The 14008-nt window shown below is 60.6% G+C and overlaps 1 protein-coding gene across 3 annotated transcripts in view; it reads right to left on the bottom strand.

Moving 5' to 3' along the window:
* Window positions 1-14008, bottom strand: part of LETM1 (leucine zipper and EF-hand containing transmembrane protein 1) — a 35329-nt gene continuing 21321 nt past the window's right edge. Inside the window, exons 7-14 of one of the 3 annotated variants that reach the window (XM_028492446.2) lie at window positions 11052-11171; window positions 9546-9677; window positions 9091-9234; window positions 8541-8675; window positions 5421-5555; window positions 4379-4560; window positions 3455-3593; window positions 1-2476 (exon numbers count right to left, since the gene is read on the bottom strand). In XM_028492446.2, coding sequence (XP_028348247.1) covers window positions 2315-2476; window positions 3455-3593; window positions 4379-4560; window positions 5421-5555; window positions 8541-8675; window positions 9091-9234; window positions 9546-9677; window positions 11052-11171 — 1149 coding nt within the window. In that variant the 3' untranslated portion in view covers window positions 1-2314. Of the gene's footprint in view, window positions 2477-3454; window positions 3594-4378; window positions 4570-5420; window positions 5556-8540; window positions 8676-9090; window positions 9235-9545; window positions 9678-11051; window positions 11172-14008 lie in introns of all 3 variants that reach the window. The other 2 variants (XM_024119394.3, XM_024119392.3) reach the window with 2 other exon arrangements.

Below are 14008 nucleotides of genomic sequence, written 5' to 3'. Positions count from 1 at the left end.
ATCACGACAGCGCTTTATTCAACGTTCTCCTTACATCAACTCGAGTGCCTCGTCACCAGCACAGTCTGAGGGGACGGGCAGGGCCCGCGGTCACAGCACAAGGGGACCCCAGAGGCCAGGGCCAGAGCGCTGCAAGGCCCTCCCGTCACGCTCTCCTGCCGCGAGGCTGGGACCGGATGCTCAGACGGCTCTGCCGTGTCCCGCCCTGACTGCCGGTGGGCCGCACAGTCCACAAGTCTGGCTTTGAGCTGTTACAGGAACACGAATTCGGTATTTTAATAAAAACCCTATTTCTAAAAAAGGTGTTTACACACAGCCCGAGGCGGCGGCCCTCAGGCAAAGCCGGCCCTGGGCCCCCGCGGACACGGAGACAGAGCGGCCAGCGGCCCAGGGCCCGGGCGCTGTGAGGATCACCGCCTGGAGGGTCTTCTTTGCAAATTACGAGGGGCCCTTCCGTTCTAGAGTCTGGACTTTGATACTCCAGAGCGACTGGCAGCCACGTGCCCGTTTCCTGAATCCCTAATGAAAGACCGGGTGTTTAGGTGGAGGGAAGGAAGAATTCCCATTCCGCGTCACAGACCCCGAGGACGCAGGCGCCCTCTTGAGAAAGCGCGGGAAGGCCGGGCGCAGGCACCGGGCACTCAGTCAACAGACGGCGGCCCGGACGCCTCGCTTGTCACACAAGACTCTCGCTCCCAGAGCCGCGTTCCTTACACCTGCACCCGGGCACCCCTCTCAGCGGCAATAAATAAAGTTCAGGACAGCAAAAACCGGCAACGCGAAGGGGGAAGCCTGCAGCAGACCGCGGCCCACGGTACAAACAGCAGCGAAAGGACCGCTGCACCGGGGGCGCAGACACGCGCGATCCGGGAGGGGGCGGGGCGTGGGTGTGCGACGGCAGCGAGGCGACGCCCCGGCGCCCGGCGAGGGCGGCGAGGTGAGGACGGAGGCGGCGAGGACGGCCCCGGCCGCGGCACGCCGGCTACCACGACGCTCACGAGCAAGCACGCTCTCGCAGCGGAAAACCAGGCCGCTAAAACACGCGGGAGATAACGCATACACGTCAGCTAGGCACGGGGAGCGTGCCCCCTGGATAACTGAACTAGGAACCCTTTAGAACCTCCGTCCCTTGGCGAAGGTTTACATCCGAGAATATAGAATCTTCTCATTTTGTCTAGTTTCTTCTTTAGCGGCTGAGTAAAAAGTTTCAAGTAACTTGGAAGCCATCATCTCGTCGTCGTCATCCTCCCCGAGCTCACCTGGCCACCCTAGGCCCACGTCTTCCGACTCCTATGTATGTCTTCCCGCAAAGAACGTTCTCGCCGTACCTGACCCGGCCTTCGTGGGAGCAGCCGGCCAGAGCTGGGCCGCAGGCCGCCCCCCCACGCCGCCACCCCCGCCGTGGAGCACCGGCCTCCCCGAGCTGCCGGATGTGGGCCCGTCACCGCGCACGCGGCGAAACCCACTGCGAACACCCACGGGGGCGGTGAGGCGCTAACACCCCAAATGAGGAAGCACAGCGAATTACCGCACGTGAGATGCTTCATTTTCCAGGGCTTCGTTAGCACCTCTCCCGGCATAATGCGTTGGATTTACCCAGGTGGGCAGGCTGTCACGTGAGGAAAGTCCGTACCAGTTAAGTGGTTAGGGTTAGGTGAAAATCAAAGGGAACTCACGAAAGAGCTCGGATACACACGTGGGAGCGACCGTGCGGGAGACCTGACATCCCCGTCAGAGAACGCGGCCCTCCAGAGGCCACGGAGACGGCGGGCGTGTTGGCTCACTCGCTACAGGTGTGGCTCCTAGTCACACTGATCTGTGGGAATCCAAGCCCACGACTCACGAAGCGTCTTCTCCAGGCCGAGGCGGCTGTGTCTGCACGACTCGAATCCCACGCCTGGGGCCCCGCGGGCACGGGGAGTCCACGCGGCCGGTCCTCTCTCCTCCCACAGCAGACACCGCCAGGGGACGCGCAGGGAGGCCCGAGCCGCCTCAGGAGCCCAGGGGGCTGTGCAGGGCCACGACCCCCCGCTGCCGGCAGGCCGCACGCTTGCCTGCCACAACAGCGGGGACCACGGCGCTGGGCCACCGCGTGAATCCGGAGCAGACTCCCTGCGGGGGTTCAGGGATTCCAGAGTGACTGAATCTTCGTGGAATGATAAAAATTAAAAATGACTGATTATGAAGTTTCCGATTTATTCCAGACAAAATATTAGATGTCTCTAAGAATCACTTCAAAGCAATCACCGTCACGTTAGGACTGCTGCGGCAGACGCACGAAGGGCCACCAAGGCACCCGAGAGCCGGGCGGGCCCTAATTCTTCACTTCTGCGGCCTCCTTCTCGGCCTCCTTCTCGGCTTTCTCCTTGGCCTTCTCCTTCTCCTCCACCTTCTCCTCCTTCTCCAGCATGGCCACAATCTCAGCCACCTGGCTGGTGGAGATGTGAATGTCTTGTTTGTCCACCAGCTCGATCACCTGCACACACGGGAAGGGACAAGGGCCTCAGAGGTGGCTCTGCCCCTTCACAGCATGAAATCTCCCCTCAGGACACGGAGGGCAGACGGCACACGGCCACCAGGCTGGGATGGCCTTTGGCACCCGTATGCCACGCTGTCCCGCTGGGGGCCCTGGGTCCTCCACCTGCCCAGGTCTTCTGAGGGCCAGACCCCCACCCGCACGGAGCCAACAGGCTCCACATCCCCAGACCAGGCTGTGAGCCGCCAGGGAGCGGGGCTCGGAGAGCAGGAGGCCCAAGGTCTGCGGGCCCAGGCGAGGGCGCCAGCTGTGCCTCCCTCGGCTCCCAGGGCTGCAGGAAGGTGGGACGGACGACACAGAGAGGCGGCCGGGCCGGGCCCTGCTCGGGCAGAGCGCCGTGAGCGCCAAGGAGGGGCCCCAGATGACGGGCCCCGCCCAGCCACTGCTGCCGCTAAGGTGACGGCGCTCGGTCCATGAACGGGGAAGGCCGTGCTCCCGACCAAAGTGACGTCCGCTGACATTCTGGGTAGACGTTTGAGTGGAAAGTCCCCGACGGGCTGGAGACCCTGGAGCCACGAGAGCCGCCGGCGAAGGCGTGCTCTCCACAGCAGCGCCAGAGCCCACAGCCGTCCTTGTGAAGGCGGAGCCCCGTGCAGGTCTCCTGGGCTGCCCTAGCTCCCGGCACCCTCTCAGGCCTCCGGCGGCCCCCAGGGACCCCGAGGCCCAGCCCCGAGGACCACACGCGTCCCCTCCGGGCTGCCACGGCCCAGCCACCCCAACACCGTGCTCCGCAGACCCGGCCGGGGCTGGGCCAGGGGAGGCCACGCATCCAGGCAAGAGCAGGTGGCCTGCTCCGGACGGATGGCCTCACTGCCCTGACTCCACTCTGTGTTTGCGGCGAGGGCGAGACCAGCCCCAGGGGCCTCTCGGGTGGACGCACAGGTGGAAAAGGCTCCCAGCGAGACCCCCACGACCCACCTTGACAAGGTCGTCGATGTTGACCTTGCCATCCTTATTTTCGTCCAGTGCCGAGGCCAAGCTGATGAGCTTGTTTTCGGGAATGTGCTTGATTTGCTTCATGGCACTGATGAGCTCAGCGACGCTGATGACGGTCTCCCTGGGGGACACAGCCCGCATGCGGCACAGCTGGCGCCCCCTACAGCCTCGCTGGGGCCCCGTGGGTCAGACCTGCCCCGGACAGCCCCTCCCTCCAGAGCTCCCTCGCCCCGTCCTCTGGGAACACCCAGCCAACTTGGACACAGAAACAGAAACCACCGCCCCATCCAGGGTCTCCTGTGCGTGCGCAGCCGCCCAGCAAGCCCGGCCTCTCCAGTGGGGACGAGGTCAGTGGGTCCCTCAGGCCTGCCTGCGCCCTGGTCAGGGTGGGAGGGGCTGAGTATGGCCACACCGCCCTCCGACCAGTGAGGGCAGGTGGGCCCACACAGCACAGCAGGTCAATCCAAGAGGGGACACTGGCCTCGCCCGGGGGGAAGGGCCGCTGACCTGAGCACAGCAGGGGCCCTGCAGCCAGCCCGCCTGCCTGCCCCCTGGAGACGCTGGCACTCGCGGTGCGGTGCCTGGCCCACGGGAGCGCCGAGCGTCAGCCGCTACCGCCTGGGGGGATTTCATTCGCCCGGCAGCCACTCACACGACGCTGGCCCCCGCTGGCCACCGTGTGTGCGTGTGCTTATGTGTGTGAGCACGCACGCGTGCAGGGAAGACCCAACTTGGGGCCGCTTCAGTGACAGTGCTGTGGAGAAGTGGGGACACCTGGGTTCTGGCTGCAGCCGCTAGGTCAGAAGGGCAGGGCGGTTGGTCAGCAAAGCTGAGAAACGCACTCTGGTCAGAAAGGCCCTGGGCCTCCCGGGCTCCAGGCCCCTGGCAGCCGCGTCGCACACTCACCCCGCAGGCGAGCCCTCGGCGGCCGAGCCCAGCTTGCCAGCCTTCTGATCGGCCTCCAGCTGCGTGAGCAGGCTGTCGATCTGCCCGATCATCTGCTGTACCCGCTTCGTCAGCCTCTTGCTGGCTTTAGACTCTTCCACGTAGATTTCTTTGCCAGTCTTTGAAAGTTCCTTCTTGATCTCCTGCAAGTCCTAACAAAATTATTTGCTTGTAAAAAACTGCCTTAAAACTGAAAAAGAACCTTAAGTTCACCTTGCAGAAGTAACTGGATTAACCCAGAATCCATCATCAAGGTGGAAAGGTCTGGGCTGTGAGCGGAGCAGTCCCATTAACCCGAGCCACAAAGCAGCAGGCTAACTGCTGTCTATCGTGCAAATTGGTTCTTATCTTTGCAAACTCAAGCACTGTTTTTGTAGCAAAGGAAATGAACTCTGTCCTGAACCCCGACTTTCTTCCTGACGGTGAAAGAATCCAGGAATGGTGAGTGCCTTCTTAAATTCCAACTTGTGGTTTTTCCTACGAGCAAGCGTTACAGGGAAGAACGGGAGGTGAGGTGGGGACTAGAGAGCCCACACGAGAGGGCTGCCATGACAAAGTTCAGAACATAACAGATTATTTTTACCAATCCTAAAATAAATAAATAAATAAATAACTTGTATGTAAGAAAGAAGTCTCTTTTGGGGAATCATGAACAAAAGTAAGATTTCATATACCAAGTGACCAGACTGTTCATGGGATACCTTCACGTGTTTAGAAACTAAAAAGATACATGCGTGTCACCGACAAGGGTGAACGGCCAGCGTTCCAGGGGAAAGTGACCAAGTGGGATGACTGGAAGAGCTACTGAGTAAGATTTACTTAAATTCCGTTTTCTCTCCAAAGACCATCTGGCCAGCTTATCCCTTCTCTGATGGAGGCGTCACTGAATACTCCGGGGCCCAATGCAGCCTGGGTTTACTCTGTCTGCAGCCTCAGCCCCGACCCCGCCGTCCCCGCCGACCCCGCCGTCCCCGCCGACCCCGCCGACCCCGCCCCGCCGCACCTCGCTGTAGTCCTGGACGTCCTCCTTCAGCAGCTCCAGTTCCTCCTTCTCTTTCGTCAGGGACTTCTTCTGGCCCTTCAGTTTCGAGCAGGCATCGCTAAGTATGTCAATTTCCTCCTGAGTTATTTCCTCTTCCTGGAAAGAAAACAAACAAGCAAACCAAAACCCTACATGAAGGGGAGTAAGTGGCTTTCCCCCGAAGGCTTGGCCACTCTTCTATATGCGTCCCGTGTCCACACTGCGCTTGCCAGTCTCGGGCTCTGGGCGAGGCGACAGGCACGTGCGGTCACCGTCTTCGCCCTCCGAGGGGCCTCCTGCACCCGAGTGTACCTGTGCAAACGTGTCCGGCAGACGTGCATACCCACGGGGCCACCACCACCCGACAGAGAAGTATCGTCACCCTGAAGGTTTCCTCGTGCCCACGTCCCCACCCCCACCGGCCTGCCTTCTGCCACGACAGCCTCGTTTGCTGCAATTCTGACAAACGGTGTCACACGGCTCGAGCTCCGTCACCCTGAGATTCACCCACGTGACGGTGTGTTCCTTCTGACGGCCGTGTACGATTCCATCCGCAGATACACCAAACCTGCTTCTCTCCATCGTCGTGGCTATTCTAGGTCCTCTGAATTTCCATATATGTTTTAGAGTAAGCTTGTCAATGTCAACAACAAAGCCTGCTGGGATTTCGATGGTGCTGAATCCGCAGATCGGCTGGGGAGAATTAACACCCCACCAACACCGAGTCTTCACATCCACGAGCGCAGTGAAGCTCTCCGCCTCCTCGCTGCTTTCACCTACCTCGGCAACACTTTACAGCATCCTGTGCAGGTCTTCATATCTACTCTCAAATTTATCCCCAAGTAGTTCACTTTCCGGATACTATTGCGCGATACGCTTCTTGGAATTTCAACTTGACTGTTCACTACCAGTACAAAGAAGTACAATGACCTTTTAGGTGCTCACGTCATCCGTGAATAAAGAGTTCCGCTTCTGTGTGATTTTGCTTGTTTTTTTCTAACCATCCTGGCCAGACCCGCAGTCCGATGCTGAACCGGTGGTGACAGCAGATGCCCGTGCCGCCGTGAGGGACCCTGTGACCACAGGTGCCACTCTGGCTGCTTTAAGTGGGCTTGAGAAGGTTCACTCCCACTGGTTTGCTGAGAGACCTTTTTAATTGAGAAGAGATGCTGGATTCTGCCAAGCGCTTTTTGTGCATCTACTGAAATGATCATACATGGTTCTTCTCTTGAGGCTGTTAATGGGCTCGTTACATTGACTAATTTTTTTGTATTCCGTGGACAACCCCCACGAGGTCACAGTGTATTTATTATCCTTTCTACAGAACAGCTGCATTTCACTTACTAGAACCTTGTTGAGAATTTCACACCTGTGTTCAGGACAGATCCTGGTCTGTAGCTGTCTCGTATCCATCTGGTTCTGGCATCAGGGGACGCTCATCTCAGAATATCCTCTTCTCCTCAACTTCCTGCCAAGAGTTTGTGTAGCACGGGAAGGCTTTATTCTTCCCATGTTTGGACTCACCAGCAACTTCAAGCCTGAAGCCATGTGGGTCTGGGGCTTTCCCTGTGGAGGCGTTCTTCAGCTCCAAACTCAATTTCCTAGAGCTATTCAGGTCTCTGTCTGAGTAAATGGTCAATACGGATAAGACCCAGGCTTGTGCTGCAAATAGGACACGGCGGTGCCCCGACTCTGTGGCATCTTTCCAACAAACCAAGGTTCTTCATGTAGCTTTTAAAGGTTTGTGCTCCTGGCTAAGGAATCCTTGGCGATCCTTAGTTCATAAGCTCTCCGGGGAGTTTAAATGTCCTTTCACGTCTGAGTCTTTAACCCACTGGAAATGGGACGCTTCTGTGTCCATGGAGACGGCCAGCCATCCCGGCCCCACGCTGACGGGCGACCCCTTCTCCCAGACCACTCCCCATGGGCCCGACCAGGCACCACCTCTGTCCAGCTTCCCGGCCTCAGCCCCAAACTGCCTTCAAAACGACCCCGGTACCTCGGTTCCTGACCCTTCCCAGGGTCACCCTTCAAGCCTAGGTCAGCCCGGGCTCCCGGGACCCTCCTCCTCCCAGCCTCCTGTCAGTGACAGAGCGTGTGGGTCTTCATCTGTCTCCTGGGCCATCACCGGGCGAACAGAGGCTCAGCGGGCTTATCCCAGGCTACGCCAGCCCCTGTCCACCACACCACACCAGCCCTGCAGCCCACAGCTCCCTTCACCGAGAACCCCGGTGTTGATGCCTTATGCTTTCTCTTCTCATATGAACAGCCTGGCTCCTCCCCGAGACCTGACCCCCCCGCCCTGCACCCTCTTCAGGGTCCCCTCCTACGCACAGAACTGGAGGAGGCTCCTCCCGGAGGCCCTGCAGTGGGGCCCTTCCCTCCACCTCCAATGACCCCACAGGGCCCATCAGGGGTCAGTCCCCAGGCTGCACCCACCCGGCCCTCAGGACACGTGACGAGGCCCACCCCTCCACCCAGGTACCGACACACTCGACTTCACACGCACCACGGCCTCGTCCCCCCTCCGACCTCTGAATGCGGTGGTCCCCCACCCGCCCCACCCCGTGACCTCGCTGGGAATCCCCAGACATAAAGCTGCCGTCCTGGTTTCTGTCTCCTACTCCAGCTGCCCGGCGCTGCCGCCGCCCGTCTAGTAAACACCCCTCCAGCCGACACGCCTTCAGAAGCCGCTCTGCCCACCATATGCTCCGTGCGCCAGGGGCCACCTGGCGGTTCCCCCGGCAGAAGGCGTCTCACGAGGAACATGGGCTACAACCACGACGGCGAGGCTGCCAGAAGCGAGCACGCCAGCGCGCACAGCACCCCGGGCCCCCCGCGCCAGGCAGCTGGGAAGGGGACAGCAAGGGGGGCTTCCCTGCTGGGCGCCCTGCCAGGCAGCGCACAGGGGCCGGAGCCAGGGCAGGGCCGCCTCACCCTCCCCGGCCCCGCTCTCCTCGCCCCTCGACCATCCACCGTCACCCTGAGAAGCCAGGCTGCGGCCTTCTGGCCCCGCTTCCTCGGGAGCCCCCACCCTGCAGGCGGGCCCGCTGGCCCTGCGGCGCGGCTCCAACACCGCTCCCTCCAGGCGGGTGCCGTTACCTTCAAGCCCTCCAGGATGGGCGCGCTGTCCGTCAGGGCCTCGGACGGCAGGGTCCCATCAGGCTCTTTCGGCTGCGGCTCGACCACCAGCCTCCCAGGGGCACCTTCTGCCACCACTCCAGGCTCCACTTCCTTCTGAAACGCAAGGCCGCTGCCGGCTCAGCACCACCCGTCAGACGGCGGCCTTCTCAGGCACCCACGCCAGCAGACGTGCCGCTGGCCAGAGGGCCGCCAAGCGAGGGGCAAGGTCTACAGAGCCCGGCCGGCTGGCAGCGGGGTCTGCCTCCGCCAGGTTCCGCCGCAGGACCCTCCACGCGGGCGCAGCGCGTGATGAGCGCAGTCACGCAGCTCCTGCATCCACGCCCCGGCGTCTACGGGCCGCCAGAGCCTCGGTGACGTTGCCACAGCCTCGAACCTCAGCTTCAGGGCCTCAGGGCCGGGCTGGCCGCTTGCACGGACTAGCGCCCGAGCCACAAGACACAAGAGCACGCGCCTGCCTCACCGGGCCCCACCCCCGGGCCCCGCCGCCTGCCACCTGCCGCCCGCTCACCGCGGCCTGGGACCGCCTCTGCAGCTCCTTCTCGTGGTGCTCCTGCCGGATGGCCGCCTCCTCCTGCAGCGTGGCCTCCAGCTTCGCCTGGTTGTCCACCGGCTCGCCCTCCACCTCGGCCACTTTCACCCGGGCCTCCTTCGCCTTCAGGGAGCGGACACCCGTGAGCGTGCCTGGAAGTGGGGCAGGCGTGCCCCCGCCAGAGCAGCCATGCGGCACGCGGCCCGGGGCTCGGGGCATCGTGGCCACCAGGGCTTGCTCTCCGAGGAGCAGGACCCGCGGCTGCTGGGAAACGCCCTGAGGACCCCAAGGGCCACCTTCTGCATGCACCGCAGGGCCCTCAGCGCACAGAGGACAGACAAGAAAGAAAGGGGGGCGGGGCGAGTGGCGGGTCCAGGGGCTCCCCGGAAGGGAGGCCCCGGCAGAGCGAGCAGCAGGGGGGCCTCGCGACGCACCACAGTCTCCGGAAGGGTCTGCAGGGTGGACTTGAGTTGGTCGGCGGGCGAGAGGGTGTCAGGAAGGTACATGGCCCGGGACAGGATGAGCAGCGACGTCGGAATCTCCTGGTGCAGGTGCAGCTCCAGCCACTGGAAGCGGAGGTGGAGACCCAGACTCACCTGCCGGCCTCGCCCCCACATCTCCTGTGAGCTGGCGAGGGCTTCTGGCCCTGGAACCTTCCTCGCCGCTCTGGTTTGCGTAGGGGAGGGGAGGAGGAGGAGACAGGTGCCAACAACCACAGCGGCGCCTGAGCGGGCGGACCCCTACGCCCCCCAAGCGAGCTCTCCCGGGAGACGCCGCCGGCTCCGAAAGGCCTCTTTCTGCTGTGCGGACGCCCACTGTCCACCGCAGTCGAGTGAGTGGGGACAGCCCCGCAGCGAGGCCGCAGGGCTTGCAAAGCACTGAGCGAGACGGCCAGGTCCTGCTCCCGAAGTTCTTCACTCGGCAATGGCACAGAAACGCCAAAGGGGGCGCTGGTGAATTCATTCGGCGTTTGAGGTCTGCACAACTACCGTGAGCTGGGCACCGCTTGAGGCTATTTCAGTGACACAGAGACAATGTTCAAACGGACAAAAAGGACCCCGACAATGCCTGGACACACAGTGGGCACAGGACAAAAGATGGGGCGAGAAGAGCTCTCAGAACGGGGAGAAAATGCCGAGCACAGGTTGAACGACGAGAGAAGGAAGACACCTGAGCCCTTGGAAACCGAAACACCCCGATTCCTGACACCGCTCGGGCACAGTGCCCCACACTCGAGTGCCCCCCCAGGAGTGCTCCAGCCCAGGCGGACCCAGGGCACCCCCCAGAGGAGGGTCTGCGCGGGGACCCCGTCGGAGACGAGGTCAGTGAAGACAAGGGACAAGACCGTACTGCCCACCAGGCACCGTCGGTGTCAGCAGGGGGGCAGCGGGGGTCAACAGATCTTCGTCTACACGGGGAAGACAACCCGAGGGGTTGCCCAGCTGGCGCCCTGCTCCTTCTGATATGAGGCTGAGGTGCTGTGACTGTCGCCCACCCATCGTCGCATCCACTCAGACCCACGCCGGCGGGGCAGGCCTGTGGCCCTGCAGAGCCAGACCCTGGCTTCTGCCCGAGGGCCCCTCTGAGCGGCCGGAGAAGGCAGGGTCACTCAGACCCAGGCTGCCAAGAGCAGGGGCTTCGGAGGTCGGCCTGGCCTGGGTCCCGCTTCCCCAAACACCCCTGGCCTCAGCTGAGAGTCGTACTGGAATTTCAAAGGAAGCTGACCTCGTCCTCGTGTGTCCACAGAAGACCGGGCGGAGGGAACAGTAAGCACACCAACAGCAACCAAGAGCCGGTGAGGGCGATCAGAGCGGCACCCAGGAGCGGCGGGTGGCCACCGCGCGCGGAGGGCACACAGGCCGCGGCCCGGCTGGGAGCTGAGCCGGAGCAGCCTCCCACCCCCGCTGGGACGGAAGGGCCCCCCGCCGCGCCGCACGCACCTGCTTCAGCTGGTCCCGCAGACGGTCTTCCGTGACGCCCAGGGCCCGCATGCCTCGCGCCCGACACGCCGCCTGTAGCTCCTTGACGTTGAGGCTGTCCACCCCCTCCTCAGCGATCAGCTGTCAAAGGAAGCCAGCCAATTACCTCCTGAAGGGTCACTACGGGTCTGCACTGTCTGCATGCACACGCTTGGGAACTAAGTGTCTGATCAGAAGCCACCTTCCTGGGCTTCCCTGGTGGCGCAGTGGTTGAGAGCCCACCTGCCGATGAAGGGGACGTGGCTTCGAGCCCTGGTCCGGGAAGATCTCACATGCCATGGAGCAGCTGGGCCCGTGCGCCACAGCTGCTGGGCCTGCGCTCTGGAGCCCGAGAGCGACAACGGCTGAGCCCGCGTGCTACGGCTGCTGAGGCCTGCGCGCCTAGAGCCCGTGCTCCGCAACCCCCCGCTCGCTGCAACTCGAGAGGGCCCGCGCGCAGCAATGAAGACCCAATGCAGCCAAAAATAAATAAATACATTTATAAAAAAGGGAAAGAAACCACCTTCCTATTATGCATTGCCAAACACAAGATAAACCCCCACTACCAAGGCCCCGATTCCAGGTTTGCAGTGATCAGGCCGTCTGACAGAGGGTGGGACCTTAGGGCCAACAGCCAGGACCCACCCCGAGATGCGAAGACACCCACTCAGGGCCTGCTCTCTGCCCAGGGAGCAGCCGTGCTGCCTGAACCCCACGCTTCTCTCGTCCTGCACCATGCAGGGACGAGGGGAGAGGAGAGGAGGGACAAAGGGCAACAGTGCCACCTGCTCCCCTCCCCCCATTTAAACCCCCCAGTGACCCTGTAAGGAGGACAAGACCGCTACCTGTATCAATTCTGAGACAACCGTAGGTGGACATGCAGTCATACGGTTCCTCCCCGTGGTTAACACCTCACAACGTACAGTATCAAACCACCGCCGGGACGCAATGCCGAGCCAGTCCAGGCAAAAGACACCTCTGTCCCCACGAGGACCTCACGACGCCCTTTCAAGAACGCTCCCACCCCCTCTTGACCCCTGGGAACCAACCACCAATCTGCTCTTCACCCCTGTAATCCTGTCATTTGAAGAGCATTACAGGAATGGGACTGCACAGAGCATAACCTTCTGGGACTCCTTGAGGGTCCACAGTGTGTGTAGTAATGATCCACTCCTTTCATTAGCGAGTACACTGCACGGTACAGACGTCCTGGTTTTACCGTCCGCCCCGTGAAGGACAGCTCGGCTGTTTCCTTTCCCCAGCTTCCCGTGGGGCACGTGGGTCCCATCGGCACTTGTCTCCTGTGCTTCTGAGCACACCTCTGCGTCCACTTTCAGGGGCTGCTCTGGTATCACACGACGCACCGACCTCGTCATGCAGGGAACATGGTGGCCTCCCCCCTTTATCCTCCCCCACTTGTCGAGCTCGTCCTAATGTCGCCTACTGACACAGAGCCACGTCACACAGTGCCCCACTGCTGCCTCCACCACCGCACTTCACTTAGAAGACACACAAGCAGAAGCAAAGCCTATAGTGCTTGTCGCGTCCCTTCTCCCTGACGCCCCAAGGTCCCTCTAGGGCGGCTCTGCTGGTGGCAAATTGTCGTAGTTTTCCTTCACCTGAGAATGTCTTGATTTCTCCCTCGTTTTTATCTTTAATTTTTGCTGAATCTAGGATTGAACTGACACACGAAAAATACTTTCCAGTTCCTTCTGTCCTCCATGGTTTCTGATGAGAAATGCACTGTCATTTGAATTGTTTTTCCTGCAGGTAAGATGCCATTCTCTCACATTGCTTTCAAAATAATTTCTTCTTCTTTTTTTAAAAATAAATTTATTTATTTTTATTTTTGGCTGCGTTGGGCCCTCGTTGCTGCGTGCGGGCTTTCTCTAGTTGCTGCGAGCGGGGTCTGCTCTTCGTTGCGGTGTGTGGGCTTCTCACTGCAGTGGCTTCTCTTGTTGCAGAGCACGGGCTCTAGGTGTGAGGGCTTCGGTAGTCGTGGTGCACGGGCTTAGCTGCTCTGCGCCATGTGGGATCCTCCCGGACCAGGGACCGAACCTGTGTCCCCTGCACTGGCAGGCAGATTCTTAACCACTGCGCCACCAGGGAAGTCCCTCAAACTTATTTCTTTGTCCTTCACGTTTGTTCATTTGACTATGTGTCTTTGTGTGGACTTCTTTGTGTTTATCCTGTTTGAGGTTCACTCAGTTTCTTAAATCTGTAGACGTATGTCTTTTACTGAATCTGGGAAGAGGCCAACGGTCAGAATGATCCATTTTCTCGGTCCTCTCAGCACTGGCACCCACCGATTGTCTTTTTTTCATTCACTTTGGGGTCCTCCTGGTTCTCAGCGTGAGGAGTGATTTTCAACTGAAGCTGGACATTTTGGGTATTATGCTATGAGATTCTGGAGCTCACTTCAATCTTCTATACTAACTGGCTTCCTCTTGACAGTGCTCTGGCATGGGGGTGTACTACCCAACGTTTACAGGTTGTGTAATTTGACAATCTGGCATCTATTAATCCAAACTAACGGACAAAGTTGTTTACATCTCCCCTGCAGCCTGGCTTTCCTGGCATGCTAAAATCATATTTCAAATCCTCCAACCACAAACTCTGACCTCTGCTTCACGTCCTGCCCGATCAAAAACGTCTCCAGCTGACCACTCCCGCTGCACCAGTGATGAAGGCTGAGTCTCGATTCCTCCTTCCCCTTACTTCCTGGTCCCTGTTTCTGGGGAACCGAGCACAAGTTCCTTCCAATGGCCCTGAGCTCTCTGTGGCATCACTCAGTCATTGTAAATTACATCCCGGGGGGCTTCCCTGGTGGCGCAGTGGTTGCGCGTCCGCCTGCCGATGCAGGGGAACCGGGTTTGCGCCCCGGTCTGGGAGGATCCCACATGCCGCGGAGCGGCTGGGCCCGTGAGCCATGGCCGCTG

Source organism: Physeter macrocephalus, chromosome 7, assembly GCF_002837175.3.
Source record: "Physeter macrocephalus isolate SW-GA chromosome 7, ASM283717v5, whole genome shotgun sequence".
NCBI classification, from domain to species: Eukaryota; Metazoa; Chordata; class Mammalia; order Artiodactyla; family Physeteridae; genus Physeter; species Physeter macrocephalus.
This window is presented reverse-complemented; position numbering and strand designations above follow the sequence as displayed.